Source organism: Cheilinus undulatus, linkage group 21 (assembly GCF_018320785.1).
Source record: "Cheilinus undulatus linkage group 21, ASM1832078v1, whole genome shotgun sequence".
Taxonomy (NCBI): Eukaryota; Metazoa; Chordata; class Actinopteri; order Labriformes; family Labridae; genus Cheilinus; species Cheilinus undulatus.
Window position 1 is genome coordinate 23,614,367 of NC_054885.1, and position 27,820 is coordinate 23,642,186.

The 27,820-nt window shown below is 37.8% G+C and overlaps 1 protein-coding gene across 8 annotated transcripts in view; it reads left to right on the top strand.

The window, feature by feature from the left end:
- caskin1 (CASK interacting protein 1) overlaps positions 1-27,820 on the top strand; it is a 144,105-nt gene that overhangs the window by 97,179 nt on the left and 19,106 nt on the right. For 3 of the 8 annotated variants that reach the window (XM_041817028.1, XM_041817030.1, XM_041817032.1), the window contains exons 5-15: positions 2,681-2,776; positions 2,860-2,990; positions 6,513-6,621; positions 7,929-8,037; positions 8,581-8,675; positions 9,807-9,924; positions 14,471-14,716; positions 18,491-18,595; positions 19,411-19,529; positions 22,106-22,184; positions 24,564-24,676. In XM_041817028.1, coding sequence (XP_041672962.1) covers positions 2,681-2,776; positions 2,860-2,990; positions 6,513-6,621; positions 7,929-8,037; positions 8,581-8,675; positions 9,807-9,924; positions 14,471-14,716; positions 18,491-18,595; positions 19,411-19,529; positions 22,106-22,184; positions 24,564-24,676 — 1,320 coding nt within the window. The remainder of the gene's footprint in view (positions 1-2,680; positions 2,777-2,859; positions 2,991-6,512; positions 6,622-7,928; positions 8,038-8,580; positions 8,676-9,806; positions 9,925-14,470; positions 14,717-18,490; positions 18,596-19,410; positions 19,530-22,105; positions 22,185-24,563; positions 24,677-27,820) is intronic. The other 5 variants (XM_041817029.1, XM_041817033.1, XM_041817031.1 and 2 more) reach the window with 4 other exon arrangements.

The following is a 27,820-nucleotide window of genomic DNA, read 5'->3' on the forward strand; positions in this document are numbered from 1 at the left end:
TTTCAGTCTATTTCATGCCCACTCAAAACTCCTCACGGGAGTTTTAAAGTAACAGCTGATAAAATTACTATAAGTGGCACTGAAGAGTTTGCTTGCAGTGAAACAGACAAATGCAATACTTGCTTAACTCTGCTGATGCTGCATTTCTTGTTTAAAATGTGCAATCCATATTAAATTGATTGTATTAATTGTTACCAAACTGAACAAGCATTTTCCAAATCCAGGCCATCTGACATTACCTTCAAGTTTGCCTTTTTCAGCTGACATTAGATCTGCTGTGGCACTTTCTAGGAACAAAACACTAATTTACTTCTGCACATTTATGCACAGAAAGTGGATAAACACTTTTTCTGTGAATGCAGGTACCTGCATAGCTGTAACAGAATTTGACATCTTCTAAAAGCTATATTGTCTAACATGAATTCTCACCAGTGTTTTAGCTTGAGCTCAATGAAGAAAAATTGGTATGTTATCTTTCTTTTAGGGATATTTTGTATTATAAAAAGATACAGGAAGTTCTAAATTGATCTGAGGGTAGGTGATAGCTGTCTTTAGTTTCATTTGACTGCATTGGAACGGTGCAAAAGCATCATACCAAGGACTCCATTCAACAGTTTAAAAGTACACATGCTGGGTGAGAGAGCCTTGCTTGATGTCATATAGAACTTTTCCTAATCACCACACATTCATTAGTTTATTTAAAATACGAATAACGTGATTACGATAAAGTTGGGATTTACTGTGGAGCGCTAGTTTTGCTTTTCCCAATCACTATTGGTCAGAATGTCCTCTGCTAAAGAGACATTTAGCACAGCACCAGCCAAAGAATACAAGATGTGCCCGATAATTCACATCTAAAATAAGACTACATTTTTACAACTAACTGTAAATGTTTAAAGACACAAAACTGAAGACATTCCTTTAAGAAGATTAAATCTTTGAGGCTTGAACTCAAGAAAAAGAATTAGGAGGAATCACTGCAGTGAGGCCACAGGCCTGCCAATGCTACAGCAATGAAATATAGCAGACTTACTACAGCAGCTTACAAACTGTAAAGAAGGGCATTGCTCAGCATTTACAGGTTCAGAGAACCGAAGCACCGCTGCTTCAATTTGATTAAATACGCATGATTTAAAGAGAGAACAAACAGAGGCTGGGATATTAATTTACAGCTGCTCCCATTGAGCGAGAGCAAATAAATAGAAAAATACAGAAATTGAAACAGACTACCATTTAAAAAAATCAATTATTACCATCAAGTGAGGCACAGAATAAATTTAAGAGCCATTTGCTCTAAGAACAAGGATGACCAGACCGTGTTTTTATCTCAACAAAAGGATATAATTTGGCATATCTTCCAATTTGTTCCATTTTAAGGTGCATTAGAAAACCAAAAGCACATAGAAATAATTCCTATGGTTGTGGGAATTTATCCTTTTAAGTCTTTTACCACTGTAACCAAGCTTTCTTACACTCCATGTCATGGCGCTGTTTGGGGGTTTCTGGAAAGAGACAACCTCCATGGAATTATTCTCTTTTTATGATGGATATTCTCAACCTGTGAGAAAAAAGAACTTTGTTTTCTTTTATATCTGTTGTATATTTTTCTTTTAATTCATCACAGGCTAAAATACATATTTAACACAACAACAGCTTGGAATTGAAATTATTGTTGACAAATGTTAATAAGCTGTGTTGAAGACTAAAAGATATTAACATTTTGCTCTCTAATGTGTTTATCAGCCCTTCTCTCCTGAAGGCATGTGCAGAGCTTTTGATTTCTAACAGAGCATGACATATTCTCTGAGCAAGCATTAGGGCTTTCTGTACTGTCTAGGTCTGTGAAGTTTCTCATGCTTGTGTGTGCATTACATGATTTTGTGTTTTTATATTTATGTTTTTTTTTTTACATCTCTTGGGCCTTTCCGAGGAAAAACAAGCCTCTATTATTTACTGGCTCTGCATCTCCTGGCCTTTGTCTCATTAAACAAAAGAGACAGATGTATCACTTAAAATTTCTGGCAGTTTTTGATAACAATGGGCCCTTGATTTGAGAAAGAATTAGACAAAGCAGACCTCTAACTGTTATCTTATAACTATGACTTTTTGTTTGCCAACTGATATTGGCAAATTTTGTTTGCTTTAGCTATATAGCTTGTAAAGCTAAGGTAGGTAACAACTGGACCAGTCTCCCAGGCAGATTTTATAACTTCCTGATGATTTTTATCTCTTTTAAAGGTGTCTTTAATGGCTGCCTCACTGAATAGATCAACATCAGGTTCAGCTACATCAATCAGTTAATTATGCTGGGCAGTTGTCAGAAAATGTGATTAATAGCACCCTGCTCGAACAGAACGAGATTGACCAAGAATGACACATTTGACTTTTAAAGGAAAACTATAAAATTTTATGAGAAAACACTTATTTATGAACACAGTGGGAGCTAAGAAAAACTCAAACTGAATTCCTTTAATTGGCTACTTTAATTATCCAGAATGGCTGATAGTGAATTGCTATTATGTTGTGTGAGCCCAGAGATTGGCTGATTTTTGACCTTTTTAGGATGTAATTAATAAAGGGCAAATGGATTATTTTATTAAAAAATAATCCATTTGCATTTTATTTAAATTATCTTACATGTAATTTTATGTTTACTCGTGTTTGTGTTCTCCATTGTTAGTCGGAGATGCTCCTGCAGCACCAGTCCAACCCCTGTATTGTGGATAATGCAGGGAAAACGCCCCTGGACCTGGCCTGTGAGTTTGGCAGAGTTGGGGTAAGCAGTTATAGTTGTCTGTAGATTATTTCCAGTAAGATTCAGATGTGATTTTTATGTTCTAATGCTGTATTTGTGTGTAGGTGGTCCAGTTATTGCTGTCCAGTAACATGTGTGCTGCATTATTGGAGCCCAAAAAAGGAGACACCCATGACCCCAACGGGACATCTCCTCTCCACCTGGCCGCCAAGAACGGACACATAGACATCATCAGGTACGTACACACAAACACACAAGGGTCCCCATTTAGATCCATCCACAAACACAGAGAGGTCCATCTTTTAAAAACACGCTGTTTCTAATGAGTCAGTGGCTTTAAAGAGTCCACCTGAGGTATCTGACAAAACAGTTATGTAACACAAGAGAGGAACAACGTGATCTAATTACCTTAAGGAATAATGGAACAAATGTTTTTCCATACAGTAATGCCTCACATGTCAGATGCACCATAATTGCTTCATGGACTGGAAACTGCAGATCTGGCACCTTGTCACACTAAATGTTGACTCATTATAATCTCCTCACGACTGGGAAGTGTGCCTAACTTTGTTTACGTTTTTGCAAAAGAGCATCACAACAAAGTGACTTTAGTTTCCGAGGTGATGTCATTCTTGAGCGCAAAGGATCTGGATGAAGAATCCCAGTACGACGTTGTGCCAGGGAAATGAACACAAACAACCAACTTTATTTTCCCTTTTATCACTTCCAACTCTTTTTAAGTTACTCATGGCATGTGTATGTTTATGCTGGAGTTGGCTTGCCTGGCAGGCACTGACAGAAAGTGATGGTACGAAGTATTAGTAAGGGATGAGAAAAGGCTGCAATTATGGGAAGATCAGGGAGAGACAAAGAGACAGAGGGATAGAGAGTAATGAAACATAGAGGGACACAGAGACAGAGGTTTAAAACAGAAGAGGAAACAGAGAGTATAAAGCCTGACATAGTTGATAGAGCAGAACGTGTCTCTCCAGAAGTGACTCTGATTAATGACTGTCAGGCACCAACTGGAAGTCTGAAAGATACACACTCACATGGACACACACATACAAACAATGACTCTCTGTTAGAGGATGACAATAAAAAAGAAATGTGTGTTTTTCAGATGATCTACAGTTATTATTTCAAGCATCTATCCTCAACCTGTCCTTTAAGGTAATAATGTAAAACATACCTCTGTTTAGCATTGTAATTTTATTCGGGTCAACATCTAATATTAGTTCATTAGCACAGTAAATGCTGGCTGATCAGTCTAGTTTTGTTTTTGACAGATCATTTAATGCTTTACCAAAAGTACTTGTGCTGTTTGTGGACCAGGTGGAAACTTCTGTGGTTGAACAAGAGGCCAATGCAGATGTGTAAAAGAACTGCAGTTCCTCAGTTGTCCACTTGAGGCTGTCCTTAGAAGTGCCAGAAGTCACATACACACCCCATGTAAAAATGCTGGATTTAATTGTGCATCTATTTACCTATTTGGCTAAAAGCCCATTTAAAAAGCATTTTACCAACTAGTCTAAAGAGGAGAAGAACAGTCAAATGGTCATTCACAGGATCATTGTATCAGTGGGTATAATGACAAGCTGATATGCTGTGCAGAACATTGCTAACATTACAGCTAGCTTCGCCAGCCTTCATTCCTCTTTGCAAATCAAAATGGTGCTCAGTGTGATAATATGCCACTTTGGTTTAGTATGTAAGTATAAACCTCAACAGCCTCCATACAACTTTACTTCCATTTTCTAGTTAAAAAACTGTCAACTGTACTGTTCCTACGACATGCTAACCACTAAGCTTCTCATATTTACGTCTGGCAAAGTGAAAGCTCTGGCAGGAATGCTATGGCCATAAACTGAAGCTACAGCGGCTACTTGTGGCAGGAGGTTTCATTACCGTTTTGAAAGAGCATTTGACCACATTATTGTGCACGTCCCTAGTTTTTACACCAGATAAAACATGTTTACAGCATGTTTCAAAATTGTTTTTGTCAGAATACTCCCAAGTTTTTATGGGTTCACGTCAGGGTGGGAAATTTGCACCCACCACTACACAGTTTGAGACAGTAACAGGTGAATTTGCTTAAGCTACTAGCTAACATAACCTTTATGATTGTGATAACTCACCTAATGTAATAACTATTACGGCACTTGTAAAAACAAGGGTTTCCAAGTGCTTTGACAGGTGCAGAAGCAAACGGGTAAACAAAATATAAGCTTATAAATTGATTATCTTGCTTCAGTTGAGGTTTAGCTGCAGTTAATTCTGCATTTGAGGAGTTGATTGTGGCCTTGTCCACAAAGACAAAACGGTAGACGTACACAGATCTGTTCACTCTAGGACCTGGTTTGAAAAAGTAGCGTTTACAGCCTCTGAACAGGCCTTTTCCATGTGGATGAAATGTCGATAAGACAAAAACTTTTGCATATACTCCTGAGCTCATCTCCATGTGGATGGGGCTGAGGCAGGAAACGCTAACCTGCCCCTAATAACAAATAAATAACAAAACAAACAAACACTTTTTTCGGTTAATGAATAAGACAGAGATAAAAGGCTGTTAAAATATGATTTTTGATCCACCAGCCACTGTGGCAGATGGGCGAATGAGTTAATTTGCATATGCGTAATTTTGGGCATGGCTGACCTCTGCCGTACCTCTTTTACTCGGCTGAGGGAAAGTTAGTCTGAGGTAGACTTTTTTATACTGCAGTTGCCATGAATTGGCTTCAGAAGCCTCCTTCAGTAACCAAATGGCTGACATCACTCTGACTTCATCCAGATACTTTTACAGTTAATAATGTCAACCCAAAGCCAGTCAGAAGAATTTTTCCTCCCACTCTCACAGAACACATCTGACACATTCTAAAATATGGACCTGTACGCACTGGCTTAGTGTAACCAAGATATTTCACTTTATTGAACATCCTTTGCGGAGGTTTTAGACAGTTATAAAACAGACTAAAACTACGTCTCTTGATGAGCTACAAATGCAGAAGAGATCATCAGTGACAATTTAATGGCTGAAACCTTTGCAGCTGAGTAGGTGTGTCGAGTGTAGTCAAATTTATCGTAAAATAGCTCACTGTACTAATAGACACATTTACCTGACAAGTCCAGACTAATGTTGCATTTAAAGATATTTCCAACAAAAACATGACCTGAATTGTTTGAAATGAGGAAAAACTGGCTGCCAGATTTATTTAACTTTGCTGAAATAAAACATTACACCTAACTGAGAATATTACCTCTTAAAAAATGCTGTAGCATTTGCTGTTTTCAAATAATAACAATAAAAAAAAAACAATCCTAAGCATAAATTAAACTGCTTTCATATATTAAGCCTTATAACCCAATGATTTGAATAAAACTAAGGGTCTTGTTGGACCTCTAGGATGTCTCTTGCAAGGAAGACCCAATAAACAGACAGCAGAAAAAACAACCAAGAAATGTGAGTTATATGCTAATTAAGTAGCAAATGTTTAAAGGCACATACTAATAATAATTGGTTGACATAAACAGAAATATGTGATATTTCGACTGTATTTTTTCCTAATTGGAAGGAGTGGTGAGTATGTTCTTACTTTGAATCTGTGTTTTTTTCCTCATCCCATCTTTATCCTCTCTCCTCTCACATTGTTTTCCTTCCGGCTATCTCTCTGTCCGTCCTCCGTCATCTCTTTCTTTGCTTAAAACTTCCTTCCCTCACTCACTTCCCCTTTCCTGTGCCCCCTGCCCCTGCTGTCAGACTGCTGATTCAGGCAGGCATCGACATCAACAGACAGACCAAAGCAGGCACTGCCCTGCATGAAGCTGCCCTGTGTGGAAAAACTGAGGCAGTGAGACTCCTGCTGGAGGTAAGTGGAACTTCACTGACAGCCTTGTTGCACTGACCAAGGGATAGAGCTGAAGAACTTTTGGATTTAATTTGGATTTTCTAGATGCAGTGTCAAAAATTCAAGTCCCAATCCCTCTTTGAGTTTTAAGGCTATCTAAAATCCTGGAAAAAAAAAAGAATACAATAAATTGTACAGTTAGATTATTTTTTCCAAATTGTTCAGCCCTGCTTTGTACTCCTCTAAAATTACAATGTTTTGGTGAAAACTGTCTTCAGTAATGCTGATTTTAAAACAAAGAATTGGGCTTATACAAGGTTGATATGAATTTAAAAACAGGTGCTAGTGCATCTTTTTACAATGATATTTAGTAAGGGTCACTTTCAATGTTTAAGCAATATCAGACAAACATTTTTTTCAAAAGCAGAAATTATTTTCATGTTCTTTGAAGATGTCTGAAGGGAATCTTCATGATTTATGCAGGTCTGCAGAACAGAAATGAACCAAGAGAAAATGTAAAAAGCAAAATGTTTTAGCAAAATGCTAAAAGCAAATCATTGCTTCCTTGATTAGCTATAAGACTTTTCTATACACGTCATTCAAAGGTTATGTTGTCATTAAACTAGAGATTTAGCTTCAAACATAAACACAAATAGGATTTACTTTATTCAGAGACATATTTTCCTGCTATCAAAATAGACATATTAAATTAATTCCTTGAGAGATCATTGGGAAGAGATGCATTTAGTGCAGAGGGGGTCTGAAGCTTGTTGCCCGTTTCTCATAAACAGGCAATAAGCCATGTGATAAGGCTGAGTCAGAGTCATGAATAATGATGCTAAACTGCAAGGCAAGAAAGAGATGAAGCAAATTATCCATTTGTGCCTATGACTTTAAATGCCACAGGGTTTATGAAAACAAGAGAGGCAATATGTTGTGATGAGAGCGTGAGAGACTATCTTTGCCAACATGCCCCTCAGCTGTGAAAGTTTCCAAGTGTTAAGCGTGATATGTCATTAGACTGAGTTCTACTTTGTTTCTCTGTCTTCATTTAATTCATTACATCCGAGCACAATACTGCTCTTCAGGGAATTAGCAAGTTTGGGCTATTTTCTCAGCATTATAATCACCCTTCTTCAGAGTTTTTTTTGTATGAAAATGAAACATTTTATACTGTGTGTGTGATTTTTCTTATAAAATCTTAAGTTCTTTTTTGACAGCCAAAGTGATAATAATACGACGTAAATGATATACTCATGTTTCTGATCTCTTATTTTATGTCTGTGGAAAAAGAAGCTAACATTTCCATCTTCTCTTTCCCTTCACAGAGTGGGATCAATGCCACAGTAAGGAACACCTACAGCCAAACTGCCCTGGACATCGTCTACCAGTTCACTGCAACTCAAGCCAGTAAAGAGATCAAACAGCTGCTAAGAGGTACAGTGGCAATAAGTGTATGGAGGATAAAGGCAGGAAGGGAATAAGGGAGGAGGTAACAGACAAAAAGGGAAGTTTCTGAGCGTTATAAGAGAAAATCAGTCAGTTTATTTTTATCAAATTATGGACAGAAAAGTGCTGCAAGGGCTTAGAAAGTTATCTAAACTCATTTTTGAAATGTGTGGGCACGTTTGGATTCTAGAACGAGAAAAATAAATGACAAGAGTTCACAATTCATCATGTTAAATCTTGTTTCTTTATATTGCACCGAAAACTGAGCATACGTCTCATCTAACTCACAGAATATTAATCAATCAAAATATTAAACTGCCATTTTGATTCTTGCTCTCAAAACACACCATGTAAAACATGTGCATTATGCATTATGGGAAAGACACCATAGTGAGGTTATAGTTTATGTTTCGAGATACACATTAAAGTGGCAGGCTTATGGGAACTAATGTCTTTAACATAATTGAAATTGAATTGAAAAAATGCACACTTTTGATTCTGCAATGTTTGAATCTATTACCTGATCTGTAGATGCATCAGCCGCCCTTCAGGTTCGTGCTCTTAAGGATTACTGCAACAACTATGACCTGACCAGTCTCAACATCAAAGCAGGAGACGTTATTACGGTAACACACACACACACACACACCCTCACACACAAAACACACTCACAATTATAAAGACACAAATCCTGAGCATGCCTAACATTAAAGTAGGTAAAAGATCTTTTTGTTAACACTCATGCATTTTTAGTATTTAATACATATTAAATCTCCTGTGATGAGTTTATAGCTGATTATTAAGCAGACTGAAGTTAATACCAATGCTTTGATTTGAGGTCCCAAAGCAACAAGCGAGTTGATGAGAAAATTAGTGATTTCTTTAGAGCTTAGCTTAGTGCCTGTCATCCCTGCTGGGGGTATGTGTCAAAAAGTGTACATTTTGGCAGTTATTTCAAATGCAGTCTTGGTTTTAGTAAATTGTTCTTTAGTTTTAGTCACATTATAGTTTTGGTCTACTTTGTAGAAGCATCTCAGCAATGATCAAGAGAGGCACCTGGACTACACTTAAAGTGTTTTTGTAAAGGGTCTGAATATCTGTCGGTGTGCTATTTTGTTTTTGTTTTAAATTTTAATACATTTGTAGACATTTCTAAAATTTCACCCTGTCAAATGGAACTGAGTGTGGATTAATGAGAATGAAACTGTAGTATCAGGCTGAAACATAGATAAACTGAAAAAAGAAGGGCCTCTGAATACTTTCTATATGCACTGCTTCTGGCTGTGAAACCTCGAGCCAATCTGAATAACTAGTGTAGGAATTACAAAAAAAACCCCAAAACATCAGAATATTGAAATTAACCTGTCAAGAAGCTCTTTGTTAAGCTCACTTCTCTGAAGCCTTTACAGAAGAAGAAAATTAGGAGTTTGTACGGTGCTTTTTCATATCTTTAGTTATTGATATGCCTACTCGTTGGGTGAGATTTCTGTATTAATGGTTGAAACCTCCTCATTTACTATGAAGTTGTTCTACAAAAACACACTCTTTTGCTTCAGTGCAGTCTGCCAACCATCCATGAATATTTATGAACTTTTATACAGCCTTTGGGAACTTTTTAAGAGTAATAAAAAGACCAAGCAGAGCCTATGCTTTACTTAACTATAACAGGATAAAAATAGATATACGTAGTATTATTAAAGCCTTCATAAATAGGTTTGTGGAGCTCTTAAACTTTTGTAAACATGCTGATTTTAAAGGTCTTGGAGCAGCATCCGGATGGACGCTGGAAAGGCTGTATCCATGACAACCGAACAGGAAATGACCGAGTGGGCTACTTCCCTTCCACCATGGTTGAAGTCATCAGCAAACGTACAGGTGTGTGTGCTCTTTAAAGTGTGTGTATGTGAGTGAGTTGACATTACTTCTGAAATGTGAAATTGTGGCTTACTGATTGGGGAAAAGTGTCATGTGAATATAGTGAACATATGTAGAAACACAGAAGAACCTGGAGGAAGGTCAAAAAGGAAGAAAACCAGATGAGGAGGAAAGGGAGGCTCTCATGAATGCCTCAAAGTGGGATCTTAATCTGATCTTCTTATGTGTTCACTTTTCTTGAATGAGCACAGGTTAGAATGACAGTCATATCAGAGAGGTGTATTTCTTCCATCGTCCACACTGGCAGAGAAGATTTGTGTTCAATAGAGTAGCATGGTGATGCTGTACAAGATTTCACCACTTTGTTACTGATAGTGTTATGAAAGTTTAACTCATGTAAACTAATTTAGTTACACTTTTACTTGACAACTGCTTAAAGCCCGGGGTTCAACATTAGCCTGATGGTGACAACAAATTCCTCTGCATGTCTTTAGCTGATGATGTCCCCGCCAACACATTGCAGAGCATACTAAATGAATGTATTCTTGAAAGATGAAAATCCAGAGCTTTTCATGTCTGTAGGATAAATATGAAGCCATTTCATGAACAGTTGGACCAGGATTAGCTTAGCATTATTCATAGAATCCTATACTTCTGACTTCTTTGCAATCAGTGAAGTCATCCTCTGATAGCCATTGGGAAGGGAACAGGTTTAGGGCACTTCTACATTTGCATCCCATTTCTGCTATTTCCACTTACTGCATAAAAGCTATCGTTAGATGTGTAGCTGCCAACAATCTCCTGTTAGCTTTAATCAGTGTACAGATCAATAGTGTACAGGAAGAAACAGTGTAGATTGCTCTCTTGCACATTTCTAGCATGTTTTCAAATCTACTAAAGAGATCAGCAAGGATTACAGGTATAATTTTTCTGTCCTCTCATTTCTTTTAATGCTACACTAATGTTTTAACCTCCCAAATACAATCTAAAGCATATCTCTCCTTTATATCATCATAATGAGCTTTTTACTTCTGTGGTGAGATCTACAGAGCACATTCTCATCCATCCCATCACCACAGATTGTCATGGACAAAAAGGCTCAGTCTGTTTTAACTGTATATGTCTGTAGGTATGGTATCTCTGTTTCTTCATCTTTATGTGTCTTTGCTGTGTAATGTCTGGTTGTCTCAGTCTCTATAGCTGTCTGTAAATGTTGACATCCATCATCTATAATCATAAAGAGCACTCTCATCTCTGTCATTTAGAATAACTGCAGTATCATCTCTTATGGTCATTTCTTCTGGTTGTCTTTATATTCTTTAATCACTTTACACACTGTATAGTTCATTCACTAAACTTGCCCCAAGTCGCATGTAATGCTACTGTAGCTGTTTCTCTCTTTACGTGCAGTATAGAACAGCTGTGAATACAGTTAAAAAACAGCTTGAAATCCCCTAATCAGCTTGCAGAGCCATACTGACTAATCACAGCCGCACACACTTGGGGCTACAGCAGCTGTTTTAGCAAGAGGTTTCATTTACTCAACTGTTTTCATTCATTTTTAATCATCCCTTTTTCCTCATACTTCTTACCAAGTCAGTGTCTTCTCCATGTACTCTACCTCTCATATCATCTCTCTTTCTACAAAACTGGGGATGCCACATCAGATTCATTTCAACCAACATAAATAAGAAATTAGAACAGCTAGAAAAAATATTACTAAACTAGAAAAGCACTCAGAGAGCGCAGACCTCCGCCATTAGCCTTATCTTCCAATAGTGAAGAATCCTTTAAAAACATTCCTGGATCCAGACGGTGATCCGGATCACTCCCAAAATCTAATTCGCCGATTACTCCCTGGGGTGGAGACATGGTGAGGCAAGCATTGGCTTTGCTACGTGTGAAAGTCATGGCAGAGGGTGAATATACCTTTATTCCTCCCAGCATTGTGAGTATTCTCACCACAATTCACTGTCTTTCTCTCTGTTACGCTCCGACTCGTCTCCTCAACCGGGCATGCGTCTTTCAAACTCTATCAACTCCAAAACGTTGGTTAAGTTACTCATGTCCGCCATCTCCTGATGTAAAGTGGTAACAGTGCAGCCCTATCTCCCACTAGTACAGAATCCTTCAAAAAGTTCCTGGATCCAGATGGTGATCCGGTTCAGTCCCAAAATCTAATGAGTTCTTCCTTATGTCATTTCTGACATTTCCTGAAAATTTCATGAAAATCCATCCATGACTTTTTGAGTTATGTTGCTAACAGACGAACAAACTAACAAAGGAACAAACAAACCCATGATCACATAACCTCCTTGGCGGAGGTAATTATTTCCTCCAAACAAGTGAATTATTTAGATTGAACTTCATGTTTCAGTGGCTATTAGATAAGAATTGAATGCTTGTTACTTTACACAAGCATATACGCAACATAGCTTAACAGAGCTTCGCACAAATAGTGACAACAGGCCTCACTCACCAATATTATCCTAAGATCTTTCTTAAATTTGTTCCTAAAATTTCAGAGAGAAAGCTGCGTGGGATTTATGACAAATCATTAAACAGCTGAACTGTTTGCACCTGTGTTTTCAATTTGATTAATGCCAGGTGCTCATAAGCCCCTTATTAGCATAGAGAAACAACCTCTTTATGCCCAAATAAGGACAAAAGAGGTCCCTGTGCAAAGACAGAAGGCATACAGGAGTGACAGGAGAAGAATTGTAATGTCAGTAATGTACAAGTTATATAATTTATAAAACCACTGCAATACTTTGTGCAATAGTTCTAAAGTGTATGTAGTCCTACTCATAATGACAACAGTAGTGGATATTAAAGTCACTGTAAAGTAAGAAAAAAATCTGTATTACCAGGTGAAACTTTAGTTATGAAATACACAAGTTTTTAAAATTAGGCTTCAAAATCATTAAAATATGGCAGTAAAATCTGCTCTAGGTTGGTGTTGGTGTGGGTGTGTTGGCTGAAAGAGCTGAAGCCACACCCACTCATGATAAACATGATCATCTCAAATAAAAAAGATATGCTTCTGATCAGAGAGAAGCTGCCTGGCTTTGTGCCAGAGCAGACTGACAGAAGTTGTGAATTAAATTAACTGATTTCTAGTACCAATCTCTCTGTTATAATACTTCCAACATTTCAACATTGTGATTTCTATTTATTGCGCAATTTTTTAAAAAGTTTCTCATGTAGTGTCTTTTTCAACAAACACAAGCAATAAATCACTCTCTTTTGTAACCAACACAGAACTAGACAGAATAAAATAGGGCTGAACATATTTGAAAAATGATGGTGATCATTATGACTCATTTTACAAATTTTATTTTAATTGCTGTCTTAAAGGGAGTAATAATTCTAAATCATTTGTATTCTTAAGAAAAACATACAAAAATAAGGAAAGCAGGATTTTGAAAAAATCTTCCTAAAGGAAGATGAATGTTTGCATGATGTGTAAAGCTTCACACCTCTGCTGCAAAAAAAAGTTACACAGTTATTTTGACTCACATTCCAGGTTAACAAAATAATGCACCCCCTTCAATTTAAAAATTGCTGCAGGCCATAATCTAAATTTCAATTAATTGCCCAGCTTTTGTTTTTAGAAAAGTTTCCTCTAAAGGTTGGTGAATGAGGCCCAATGACTGTCTGTTAGCTTGATGATACATACAGTTATCTCAGTGTTACTTTGGCCTTGTCTAGCCAAGCTTAACCCCTTCATTTGACACTGTTCACTCAGGCAGCTCATGTTGATTAGGTTTTGTGCAGGACATTTACTACATGTGTGCTGATGCACAGAGTGTGGGCTCTGAAGGTGTCACCCCCTATAAAGAGCACTAGTCAAGTCGTGATGATGGTGGTAGCAGTAACAACAGCTAGCTAAAGCAGCTCTGTGGGATGGCAATAGAAGTACAACACAGTCTACTTGATGGTTAAGGACCAATATTAGAAAGCTGTCAGATGATGTGTGAGTGTTGCATTAGATATGTACAAAAATGAGTCAAATTTATAGAATATCATCACAGTCTGCTCCATGTCCAGGACAGCTCTGTTCTTAAATTCACTGACTGATTGAAGTGTGAAACAGTGATGTCAAAGCTGTCATCAAAACAGCTTTACTTGTTTGCTCAGTGCAGTATTACAAAGAGTACACCTGTGGGCCAGTAAACACTACTGGCAAGTGGGATGACATTGTTTTAACACTTGTAAAAAGGTCACGGTGATTATCAACTAATACTGACTGCAGCCTCCTCGCACCATTTCCACTTTCACTTCCTTTTTCACCTCTTCATATCATTTCAGTAGTATGTCAGTTTGTTTGTGCTCTCTCTTCATCATTTGACATCAGCTGTGTCCTTCATTTTCTTTCATTCTTTCCTTTAATTTTGTAACCTCAGCCATTGTTTTTAATTTTCTTATTTTCCTCCTTTTTCTTACACGTAATTTTCTGTTTTGTCGTTTGTTTGTTCCGTGGCGATGGTTCACTGTTGGCTGGTTGTGTGTGTGTCGATGTGTTGTCACGGTGGGTGTTATCTAGGTTTGGCCAGCACAGTCATTTGCACTCAACAGTTTCAAAAGATACCGCTGGTTCCTCCGGCGACGGTTGCCCCTGCCAACGCGGTAGTCAACGGCAACGACACCACGTTCCATCAGATCCATATCCTGCCTCCACCGCCTCCTCCTCCACCACATTCCCATCAGCCACTGCTTCCACTTTTCACTTCCTTTGGCTATAACAAGTCGCCCGTGACAAGCCCACTGGGAGACACACCCACTGCCCCAGGTACACGCCCCCTTTTCATTATTATTATTATTATTATTATTATTATTATTATTATTAAAGCTTCAAAGGATGCTTTCTTCTGGTGATTCGTATCTGTGTCATCCAATCTCTATTTCTTATTGGTCATGAAAAATTCTAATTAGTGTTTAAATTGTCTGACGAAGGCATCCTTTGAAGTTTTCAGTTATGGATCATTATTTATGTAACTTTATGTAATTGTGTTGCTCATACTGTATAACTTTTATTTTTCTGTTTTGCTGTTGTCATTTCCATCGCTGGGAGTCAGCATCAGCTTTTAGACAGAAAATTTAAGAAAGTAGGACAGTTCTTTGTTTTTTTTATCATAGAGGCTTTTGCATACTTGACAAGTATTTAAAGGATAAATGAGGAATATCATTTTACCATTATATTTACAAGATGTGGCCAAAAATGTATATTTTGATAGACTTAAATTTAATGACTTTAGCAATGGAATGTAGCCTTTTTGTAAAACAGAATGAAGGACCACATTAGAAAGTTTAGTTTAGAAAAAAAGTTTGATACGTAAGAATTAAGTCATAACTTAACCAAAATAAACACAATAACCTTACAACAACAAAATGTGGCAAAATGATAGTCATAACGTTGGAGGAATACAGTTGTAATATTACAAGATAGCTTGGGCTGACTATCAGCCTGCTCAACATATGCTAACACAACGTTTACTTCCTAGCTACTTTCTTTTTTAACCAGACATGCCTCCTTGCTAAACTGGCTATATTATGCTAACATAAGCACGATTCAGGGCTGTCTGAGGTTCTCTCTCTGTGCCACAACAGTGATAGAGAAATGTCATACTTACATTCAGTATGTGGCTTAGCTAAAGTCATGCCTTCTAGCTAAAATGACATAGCATGCTAGAATAAATGCGGGCTATCTTAAGCTCTCTTTGTCCATTGTGGTGACAGAGAAACTTAATGCGAACATTTTAACATTCAGTATCTAGCTAGAATATGCCTAGCTAAATTGGCCATAACATGCTAACATAAGCTAGTGTACTGGAACTGCCTGAGGTTCTGACGTTCTCTCTGTGCTATCATGCTAATAAAGAAAATGCTGAAGTAGTAATGTTCATTATCTAGCTATATACGAAAGTAACTGCTAAGACATTTCTTGAACTCTTTTTTTTAAGCATTTTATCCTAGTACTTAAAGGAAACATACATTTTAAGAAACTATTGTTATTGTAGTTGTCAGTTCTGGATATGGTTGCAGTTCCACCAATCCTTTTATGCTGAATCTTTTTGACCTTCTTGTTAGATGTCAGATGCGAGTAAAGCTAAGCACAGAGCTTCACCTGAGTTTGTTCGTATTCCTTGGCCCCACCCTTTTTTTTTTTTTTACTGTTTTTATTTTCCTTCCCTTCCTTCCTGTTTTCTTTTCTCTTCCCCTGTATCTTACCACTCACCCAAACACCCAAGACAATCCTTCCATTTTTTAAGCACAAATCCATCCGACACAACTTTCTCCTGACCACACTGTGTGAACAAGCTTATTTTCTGCTCTACCCATGTCGTTTGTGTTACTGACATGCCTAATCATTTTAACACCACTTTTACTCACCTTACACTTTTACCCTTATGCTTGTTTGAATGTGTGTACAATCTGTTGAGAAGGTAGTTGTTGCGTTAATGATTGTTAAGTTCATTAAAGGAATAGTTGGATAATGGATTATACTCACATGATTAGGTTGTATATTATATTATCTTAAACCCAAAAAGTAATTGTATCTGAATTAATGCTAAAAAATTCATAGCAGCAGCTATTGTTAAGGCATGCATAGAGTCTTGAACCTGAGGTTACTTTAGTTCTTACTAAATGATGTATAATATACAAAGAAGCTATAAAATATTGAGTATTATAAAGGGACACAAATACTTTGTTAAAACTGTCATCCTGGATGATTTGCAGGTAAGTTTTTCACTCACTATGAACTGTAATCTACTCTGTGAATGGGCACCTTCACTGGATACCATTTTTTTTCCTCCAGGAGACAAAAACTGCTGACAGATTTTCCAATCCAAAGCTTTGAGCTCAAAGTATGTAACAATAAAGATGCTGTATGATAGGTTAGCTGGTAACTCAATCTGGTAAACTGATCACAGCATTAATCACACTTGTTGAAAAAAATAAAACATTTTATTTTTACTTGCAAATGATTCATTCAACAAAGACTTCACAGCCCATCAGTCCTTTGTTCAAGGTCACTTGGAGGGATAAAAAATGGCCACAAGAAGGAGCTGCAGCATTACATGAAAGCAAATTGAACTTTTTTAATGTGTGTGTTTCACTGGAGCACTGTTGGTTTTAACATATAAACCATTTATAAACCCTTATTTGGAGGGTTATAATGGTTTATGACTCTCTCCAAATGCACTACAGCAGCCCCATTCTGATAAGACTTACATATATAATCACACACATAAGGATGCATTATATATGTATGTGTATGTACATTACGGCATATATGTGTATATACACAGATATTCATGTTATGGATTTATTTATGTACTATGGGTATATAAATGTTTTCATATTATCTATATCTATATATGCTGTATTTTTCTGTGTCTGTGTGTGTGCGCATGTGTGTGAGATTGAAAGTGTGGTGTAGAAGTGAGTGTGAAACTTAACTACCCTTTATGAAAAAGAAACAAACCAAAAACTCCCTTACCCAGCTTTAAGGCAATGATTCTAGATTTCTATAGCCCAAATACATCTGTAGTTTTTTAGTTTTAAATTATCTTATTAACCAACATCACTCTCTTGTTTTAAACTAGTATTTTTTTATAGAATCAAAACAAGATGTAAAAATGGGGTAAAATAGGGTAAATGGCAGTTTGAGCTAACTTGCACTATAGGGACAATTGATCAAATAGTTACTGTGTTAAAGGGGTCTGACAATCATGAACCAAAATAGAACTATTACCAAATTTTAGCCAGCCAGATCATTTTAGTCTCATTGGGGAAATAACTACGAATTCACAGCTTTCAGTTTTGCCTATTAAATTATTAATTAGCTTGTGGACATAGTGTAGAATATCATAACATTTTTTTCTCAAGAGATGATCTTGACTTTAAAGATCAAAGGAGAGTAAATACTTCACTGACCTTCAGCAGAAAGGTTTAAACACACTATGTTGGTGCTGTCAGTCCATTAAAAAAGAATGTAATTAATTATAGGCTTTTTAATTAATCAATGGCTATATTTCATATGTCGATAATTTGATTACTGGTAGATTTAAATATGACACTAACAAAGGGGAGCTTGTCCACTTACTGGTCAATCTAGGATGCTGTTAATCAGTGAAATATGGATTTTATCCATAAAATTATAATAATTAAGAGCAAGAGAATTTTTGCATGTGTTCCAATCAAAGAGTGTGATAAAACAACAGCATACATTTTTTTAATCACATTTTCCCCCCCTGTGATTAATCAGTTGAAATTAATTTGAAATTCTGACAGCACTACACAAATTAATGCTAAATACGGCACCAAAATGTGAAACTGCATCTTTTTGCTGTGTAGAAATTGAGCACTTTTGCGACTTTAACTTTTTAATTCATTAAGTAAAAGTTTGTTACTGAAATTTGACCAGCTTTATCCCCTAAAAGTTTATAAAAACATCAATCATTTATGCTTAAGATGCTGGTTGATGATAGCAAGAAGACAGAAAGCCTCCAGCGCCAGTTTAGGGTCGGTTAGCGGCTAACAGTGGTGTTCTGTGTTAAAGGTTGTCGCGGCTCAGAGGCAAGTCCTCACAGCTCTCCCTCCCCATCCAGCGGGCCCCATGGAGGCTCCAACGAAGAGATCTGGGTACTGCGCAAGCCCGTGGCAGGTAACTAAGCCGCGCTGCGCTGAGCCCTCAGTCCCTGACTCCTTAAGGTCTGACCAGGGGTCAAATAGTATCTGATGCAGTAAAAACAGGACTTTTCAGCCTGGCACAGCCGGCAAGTGTCCCCCAGAGTATCCATCAGTTTCTTTGACCTATAAAATAATATGCTTGGAAGGCTCTCAGATACTCTTTGACCTGCTCCTGACAGACCCCATGTCCTGCTTATCCCTCCATCTAAAGCTTAGTTGAGCTCAGTGGCCCTCTGTGTAGGACTGCAGCCATCTGCATTGGTCAACAATCTGTGTGTCTTTCTAACTGGATGTATGGAGATCTTCTGGATGAAAGAGACAGGGAAAAGAAAGGAAAAGGAAGGGGAAGGGACAGAGAACTGGTATGTGTGAGGGTTGTGTGTAAAAGTAAAAGGTTTGTCCTGTCTCCTCCACCACTGTGTTAGTCGCTCAGTCATCCATCAACTTTTCTGTCAGTCAGTCCATTCTGTCCATCCAGTCAGCCACACGCTGCCCAGTGCATTTCAGTGGAGAGTCACATCTGTTACCACACTGCTTTGAAAATCAGCTAAACCACTCAATGTGTGTGTGCCTGTGTGTGTGCTTTGTGTGTATGAATGTATGCATCCATCTGGTTGTTGCATGTGTGCATTTGTTTGCGAAAAAAATCTATTTGTATCGTTTGTGCGGTTGCATGCATGTTTGAATGCATGTCTATGCATTCGTATGTTTGTGTGTATGTTTGTGTGTGTGCTTGCAAATGTGCGTATCTTTGTGTTGTGTATGCGTGCGTGTGTGTGTATATTGCAGGTGGAGATCGCAGTAGTGTGGGTAGCTCTGGCAGTGTCACCAGTGTGAGGTCATCAGGCAGCGGTCAGAGTGCCGGCAGTGCTGCACACATCCTCCACGCACAGGCCGAAGGGGTTAAGGTAAGACACAAACACACATAACAGTTTACAATAATGCCAAAGCAAAAGGGAAATAAAATGAACACATGGTGGTTTATATTCTGAGTCAACCCACAGAAGGATTATATTTAGATATGTGCTGGGAAAAGCGAATCATGCAAATGACTTAGCTTAAGCAAATTGCAATTTTGCATAATTTGTATCACTGTTAAGTTTACCATTGTTAAAGAACATTTGGGATCTTTTAATTTGTGTTGATTTTGGTGACACACACACACACACACACACAATTTCAAATTAAGTTTTAGTTGTAGTTTTTAAAAAAAAAAAAAAAATGAAATATCACATTGGCATAAGCATTCCAGCCCTTTACTCAGTGCTAAGTTGAAGCACATTTGGCAGCCTCCAGTGTTTCTGAATATGAGGCAACAAGCTAGCATACCTGGATTTGGGGATTTTCTGCCATTCTTCTTTGCAAATCGTCTCAAGCTCAGTCAAAGTGAATGGGCATCATCGGTGGGTAATCATTTTCAGGTCTCTTCAGAGATCTTCGATAGGGTCCAAGTCAGGGCTCCATTCAACTTTCCCTCAACCCTGACTTGTCTCTCAGTCCCTGCTGCTGAAAATCTCCCCCACAGCATGACACTGCCACCACTGTGCTTCATTGTTGGGATGGTATTGGGCAGCGGTGCCTGGTCTCTTCCTGGCATAATGCTTAAAGTTATGGATAAACAATTCAATCTTTGTTTCATCAAGCGGGCTTTCATGTGTTTTGCACTGCGAAGAGGCCTCTGTCTAGCCACTCTGCCATAAAGCCCAGATCGGTGGAGGGCTGCAGTGATGGATGTCCTACTGGAAATGTCAAATCTCCACACAGGATCTCTGGAGCTTAATCAGAGTGACCATCCTGGTCTCGGTCGCCACTTTCACTAAGGCCCTTCTCCCCTGATTGCTCAATTTCACCAGGTGACCAACTCTTGGAGGAGTCCCAGTGTGCCAAACTTCTTCCATTGAGAATAATGTGCTCTTGGGAACCTTCAGTGCAGCAGAATTTGCAGCCATGTTTGTTTCAAATTGTTACATGTTGCCTCTTTTAGTTTTATCCTGCTGGTTTCAACATGGATTTCAACATTGGATTGGAATTTTTAACTAACAGAAGTTGGTACAATTTTTGGGTGTGTTTGTCACAGCTGCCATGAGCAAAGATGATGGAGAAGACTGTCCTGCAGCTACAATGGGTTTCATGAGTCTGTATGTTATTACCAGCAGCATGCAGAGCTGAGTTTACACACAGTGGAGAAATATCATGGATTTTAAATTTTCAACAGTCCAGCACCAACATTTCAGTGTCATTCTTGGTGAAAACTAAGCTTACTTTTTGGCACAGGTATTATCAGAGATCTAGTTAAAGCTAATCTTAGTCTTGTCGTCCTCATGGGAAGAAAAAAGGTTGTCAGTTGTAACAACCAACAAAATGACCACTGTCCTGATGTCCATGGTATGCATCAGAAAAGACTGCTTTAACACCCATTTATAAAACCAGCATTATAAGATTTTTTGCATGACCTGTGTGGTAGGCAAACATGGCAAAGCATGAATATTTTATTTTTACCAACCTGCATCATGGTTGAGTCATATCTGTATAATTTTATCACAGAGAAATCTTAGAATGGGGGTGGGAAGTTGTTTTCTCTGCTCTTGTGAACAAGATTACAGCCACTGTGTGAAATTGTATAAATAGTATACCTGGCTCTCAGTGAGAGAGATGCAGGTTCTCTGTAAACTACCACTTATCCAAATCAGTTTATCTGGAGCTACAAATATCTCAGGTGCTTAATTGAATGAAAACATATGCACACAAACCTACAACAGCAGTCAAAGACAGAAAGATTTGTTTCATAAAACCTTTAAGTTTTAACATTTCAAAACTTAATCTATTTCTGTATTTGTTTGGTATTGTAGGATGTCCAATAATTCATTTCTGTGCTTCAAAACGCTCTTAAATACATGCACATTTTTATCTAGTTAGGCACATATATATTTTCAGCAAGTGGCCTTTAAGGAAGCTGCAAGTGAGGCACTTTTCAAAGGTCCTGGAAAATATCCTGTAAAGTAACCTTTTTTTTTTTTTTAAGCTTTTCTTGCAGAGATTTATCTCATCTTAGATCTTGTTGATTAAGAAATGACATTTTTGTTTCAAAGGTTTGCTCAAAGGAAATACAAAATGACTCCTGTTACTATGTGCCTCTCCTGAAAGTCATCTATCTGGTTACCACACCTGAACCTACTCTCACTTAGAGCACAGTCACTGACTGTTCAGAGCTGGTGAAGCCTTGCTTGTCAAGCAAGCCTACTGGATTGTTTAAGTGTTACTAGGCAGCAAGTGTGAAACCATGTTTGCTTATGTTTATACACATGGAGAAACACTGCCAGCCTAACATGTTAGCTCCTAGAACTTAGTAACATTACATCCTACACCCACAACTTGTTCAACTGCTCAGAGAAGTTAAAACTGTTTTCTTCATAAATGAGCCATACTTAAATGGCTACATGCCTTTTAATGTGTATGCATGTGTGTGGACTGTATGTGTTTGCAGCTTCTAGCCACAGTCTTGTCCCAGTCTGCTAAAGCCAAGGAACATCTGATGGAGTCCAAGTCTGTGGATCAGCCTGCAGGTAGGACCTGAGTCAGAGCAACAGATCATTCTGTCTGTGTTTCAGTTATACATGGTCACTATGAGTTGACTTAGAAATGTTAGAACATTTAGGAAGCAACAAGTGTTACATTATTATACAGGTGTGTGTGGGGGGTATGTTTGCTTTCTGATGATGAAGGCATTTCAAAGGCTAACCAAATTAGCAATGTGAGGGTAGTACAGCCCCAACTCCAAAAACATTTGGGTGCTGTGCAATGATTTGAAAATCTCATAAACTCTTATTTTATCAACAATAGAACTAATATAACACATCAGATGTTGAAACTGAGACATTTTACCATTTCGTTAAAACATTAGCTGATTTTGAATTTGATGGCAGCAACATATATCAAAAAAATTGAGACAGATCTATGTTTACCAATACATAGTGTAGCATCTCCTCTTCTTTTAATAACAGTCTGTAAACATCTGGGAAGTGAGGAGACCAGTCGCAGAAGTTTAGGAGAGGAATGTTGTCCCATTCTTTTCTGTTGTAGCATTCTACTTGGTCATCAATCTTCTTTGCTTTGACTTTTTTATGATGTGCCAAATGTTTTCTATTGGTGAAAGATCTGGACTGCAGGCAGGCCTGTTCAGTACCCTGACTTCTATTGTGAAGCCATGCTGTTTTGATGGATGCAGTATGTGGTTTATCATTGTGTTGCTGAAATAAGCAAGGCCTTTCCTGAAAGAGAAATTGTCTGGATGGGAGCACATGTTGCTGTAAAAGCTCTGTATACTTTCAGCAATGACAGTGCCTTTCCACTATGCAACCCCTTTCCATCAAAGATGCAGGCTTTTGAACTGTGCACTGATAACAAGTTGGATTGTCCCACTACTCTATAGACCTCAGGACACCCATGGTTTCCAAAAAGAATGTCAAATTTTGATTTTTCTGACCATGCAACAGGTTTCTATTAAGCCTCAGTCCATTTTAAATGAGCTTCAGCCCAGAGAAGAAAGCAGCATTTCTGGATCATGTTCACATATGGCTTCTTTTTACATGATCCTGCTTTACCTTGCATTTGTGGATGACACTGCAAACTATTTTGACAGACAGTGATTTCTTGAAGAGTTTCTGAGACCATGCAGTGATTTTCTGGTACAGAATTGTGCATTTTTAACGCAGTGCCATCTGAGGGACCCAAGATCACAAACATCCAAGGCCTTTGGCCTTGTTCCTTGTGCACAGAGATTTCTCCAGATTTTCAGAATCTTTTGATGACATCATGTACTGTAGATATGAGATATTCTAATTCTTTACAATTTTATGTTGTGGAATATTTTTCTAAAATTGTTCCACTATTTTAGACAGTTTTTCACAGACTGGTGAACCTCTACCCACCTCTCTAAAAAGTTCCTTTTATACCCAGCCATGTTGCTGCTGACATTAAAATCAAATGGGCTAAATATTTTTCAGTTTTAACATGCAATATGTTGTTTATGTTCTCCTGTGAATAAAATATGGGTTTATGAAATTTGCAAGTCATGCATTCTGTTTTTGTTTACTTTTATCACAGCACAACTTTCTCTTGGAATTGGGTTGTACTTTTAACTTTAAAAACCTGCAATTTTACTTACGAATTTAAACTGTTTCTTAGCTTAAGAGATGCTAACTTAGTTTCTTAGTTTTTTACAGTTTGTAAAGTTGCAGTTTAGTCATTAGTCCAAAGCAAATGAGCAATGGCCCCTAGCACTCACTGACACAATGAAAATAAATGCAACAAAATTCTACAGTGCTTTGGCTTTAAAAGATAGCCCCATTTAGAGATATTGTGTTTTTCTTGTAACTTTTAGGTTCTGTTGCTGCCATGGGTTCCCCCAACATTTAAAACAATCAGTTGCAAGTACTTAGTTTTCATTTTCTCATTTTCATTACATAAGAAAGGGAGCACTTAGACCTACTAGCCCATATTTGCCAACTGTCCCCCATGTAAGTGACATGGAAATGCCGAAAAGAATGAAACGTATTGAAACTGTTAAAAAAAAAAGATTAAACACAAGATAAAAAAGTTGTGCTATAAAAATAAGAGTCCTAATCCGTTGGTGTTTTGAAATTGTTATGTATGTATATGACTTCTCACAAACAGTCTTGTATACACACACATCTTGGCTGGTTTAGCAGACAGATGGCCAAGGCAGGGGATGTAGGAGGAAGTGTAGAAGGCTTTGATTGGTTAACACTTTATATGTCTTGTAAAGAAATCCTGTGATTCGTTCAAAATGAAAGGAAAAAAGGAAACTTGAGTTGATTGGTGGAGAGGTCCGAGTGTACGACAAGGAACCCCATCTGTTGATTGATCCTAAGTGTGCAATGATAAGGCGACATTTAAAAATTGGCCAATAATATTTCTCCCAGCAGGTTCTGCCAGCTCCTCTCGGACATCCAGCCAATCAGGCTGTCCTCTTCACGAGGCGCCACCTTATGATGCCACGGCAAGCAGGAAGGGGGAGGGGCCAGGCGAGGGGAAGGTAGGACAGTCCCAAATTTCAGAAATTCAGTCCTCTCTCCCTCTTTCATACAAACACTCACGAGTCACAGACAGCTGATCATCACTATCAACATCTTAGTGCAGCATGATGACAATGTAGCTCCACAGTCACCTCAACCACAGTCCTCTCACTTTACTACACACACACAAACAGTCACACCATACAGTTTAATATACACACACATAACAAGATGTCCCAGCGGTTTCTCTCCCAACTCGCCTCGTCTGTTCTGCGAGTGTTCGGATGCAGCCATGACACGGTGAGTGTGTGAATGGGAGATGCTGCTTGGTCCTGTGTGAGTATGTGGATGAAGAGTGTGTGAACGACAGAGTCCTGTTCATCTCTTGTTTATCTGCTACCTGCTCTCCATCTTTACTCGCTCCTTTTAGTTGCAGCTTTTATTCTTCCATTGCAGTATTTTCCTTCTTTTGCAGAGAAAAATGTCTCTTGATTAATGGTTGGTAGGCGTGCCTCAGGCAATCTTAACTCTAGATATCAGTGAGTGTGTGTGAGGGCAGGTGCTCAGCAGTGTGACTGTTGTGGGCTGACTAGCTCCACACAGGAAGTGTGAAATCTGAGCTTACATCATGTACAGTAAGCTGTTATTTACTGTAGTGTGTGTGTATATGTGTGGGATAACTCTGAGGTTCATTTCTCATTGTATAATAATTTCAGGCTTGGTAAAACAATCAGCATATTTAAATAGCAGGTGGTTGTGGTTGTGTTTGCATTGCTTGCCTTCAGTACAAGTGTGTGTGTGTCTCTGTGTGTGCGCACATTTGTGTGCTGTCATATAAGCCCTGTTCTCACTGCCATCTGTTTGCAACAGTCCTGATTCCTTAGTACCCATCGTCCTAATATTTCCCTCAGCGGGGTAAAGTGGATGGAAGATGGGAGGGAAAACCAGTTAGCCATGAGGGTCAGTGTGGGTGGGAGGAGGAGGAGCATGGTGTAAGGAGAAGATGAGACAAAAATGAAGCACCAGAATGGAGACAGATTGTAGGGATGCATGGTTTTAAAGAAAAATAGAAAGTGTGTAAAAAAGAGGTACATTTCTTCTGTTTTTAAAGACAATTCTAATTAACCTCTGGTTGTAAAAGTCTGTGCAAGTCTACTTCAAACTGACTCCTTGTCACGTCTGGTGTAATAAATCAGTAAGCGTTTACACGCTGATTGTCTGGACTCAGTCATACATCTCAAGTCTTTAATACAAGATTTTCCATTTATAATTATGGTCTTACTGTGGTAAAAGAGGCAACTAAGGACAGCAGTTCTGCCTAACAGTAATTGAAAAGTCTGAGCCCAGATAGAGGAGTAGCATGAGTAAATTGCTTGCTATAAAATATTTGTTTGCTGGAAGTGTTTCCCAGTCAAAAGTGAAAAGCTCTTTCAATATGTCAGTGTATGTAGACAGATCTTTTCTGAGCTCCAATCACACCAAGCACTTTTAAGAACATTCACTTTTCACATCCTCTGATGGCAGATGATGCTGTGTAAAGTGTTAGTCAGTATTACTCCCATGGCTATGTGATCCAGTATAGATTAGGGTTCGCTGTCTTGTTTAAAAAACTTAAACACATAGACTGTAAGAGCTGGAATGGAAAGGTGAAACCTTACAATGGAGGGCAGTTTGACAATACAAGTGTAACAAACTCATTAGATATTCAGGGGTTTCAGGATCTGAAACTTAAAACAACTTGCAAACTTTGGAAACTGTATTGTTTCAGATTATACCGTTACAAAAAGAAAGTGTGTGCTTCTCATAATTAATCTACAGAGATTTATCATCTGAACTCTATGAGTGCTACCTAGCTTTAGATTATTTAAAGCATATTAATAGTGTTACCAATAAACATAAAATATGTAATGTAGTGCATAATGATCAGATGATAAATATTTAAAACCAGGGACAGAGCCAGAATTGTTAAATATCTGGGGTTAAACCCAAACAAACAACAGTCCAGGGAGTCGTTTTCCCAGATTTTTTTTTTACTTTCTTTTTTTTCTTTTTTTTTTCCTATTTGGCATTTGTGTGAATTTTTTTTTTTCACACAATCTGAAACACAAATTTAGAATAGCAACAAATCTAAGCATCATTTGGGCAAAAAAATCCTCAGTGCTTACATATTTTTTCTTAATCTAATGTTCTAAAGGTGTCAATATCATTCTAAAATATTGAACCTCCAAGTTCAATAATCTTCCCTTTGCCACCTAAGAGTGTCTGATATTTCTTTTTTAGGTTTTGCATAGGTAGAGCAGGAATTTGTTGTAAAAGATAACAACTGGAGTTGTGTATTTTCAAAGAACATAAACAACATACAGTATGGGGTTACAGGTATGATTAATTCACAAAAAGGCTTTTTTTTTGGAGAAATGTTAAAAGTAATTTTATACTGAAGTGAGTGCATATGTTGTCAATGATAAAAATGATCAGATTTTTTTTGTAATTATGTTTGACTCTAAGAATTAAATTTCCATGTTGTGATCTGCAAAGCCCAATTGTTTAGCACTAATTATTTTTTTGCATCCATATATCATAGCATACATAAGCAACATACTTTTAACCAACCCAAATGATTCAGGGCTTTTGATAAAACATTTGGGGCTTAAGCCCCATTAACCACCCCCTCAGTTCGCTTATGTTTAAAACACCTCACTTTCAAGCTCAGCCAGGTCTTAGGATTGTCAAAGCAAAATAGTAAAGTTGCTGAAATTTTGGTAATTCAATTTAAATACAATTATATAGTCTTTTTGGGGGATGCATGAAACATAGTTTGAATACAACTAAATGATCCAGTTTATTATCAACAGTTTAAGGCTCATTTATGCTTCCTTTATGTACAAAAACAAATCAGTGTGTTTCAGATGATACTGCTGTTACTACACTTGGTGAATGTTAAAAAATTAATCTACTGGAAGTCGCTGTCTAATATTCATCTGTAGTTTGTAACAACTCACACTATATCCAGCAAAATGCCCTGAAAAAGTTAAGCAAATTCAGCCATTGCTCAACTCTGCCCTCATATTTGCAGTAGTTTTGCATCTTTCGATCGAAAACTTTGAGCTTCAAAAGAACGTGCAGGAATGTGGAAGAAAAGAACACGGAGTATGGACGGAAAGCTC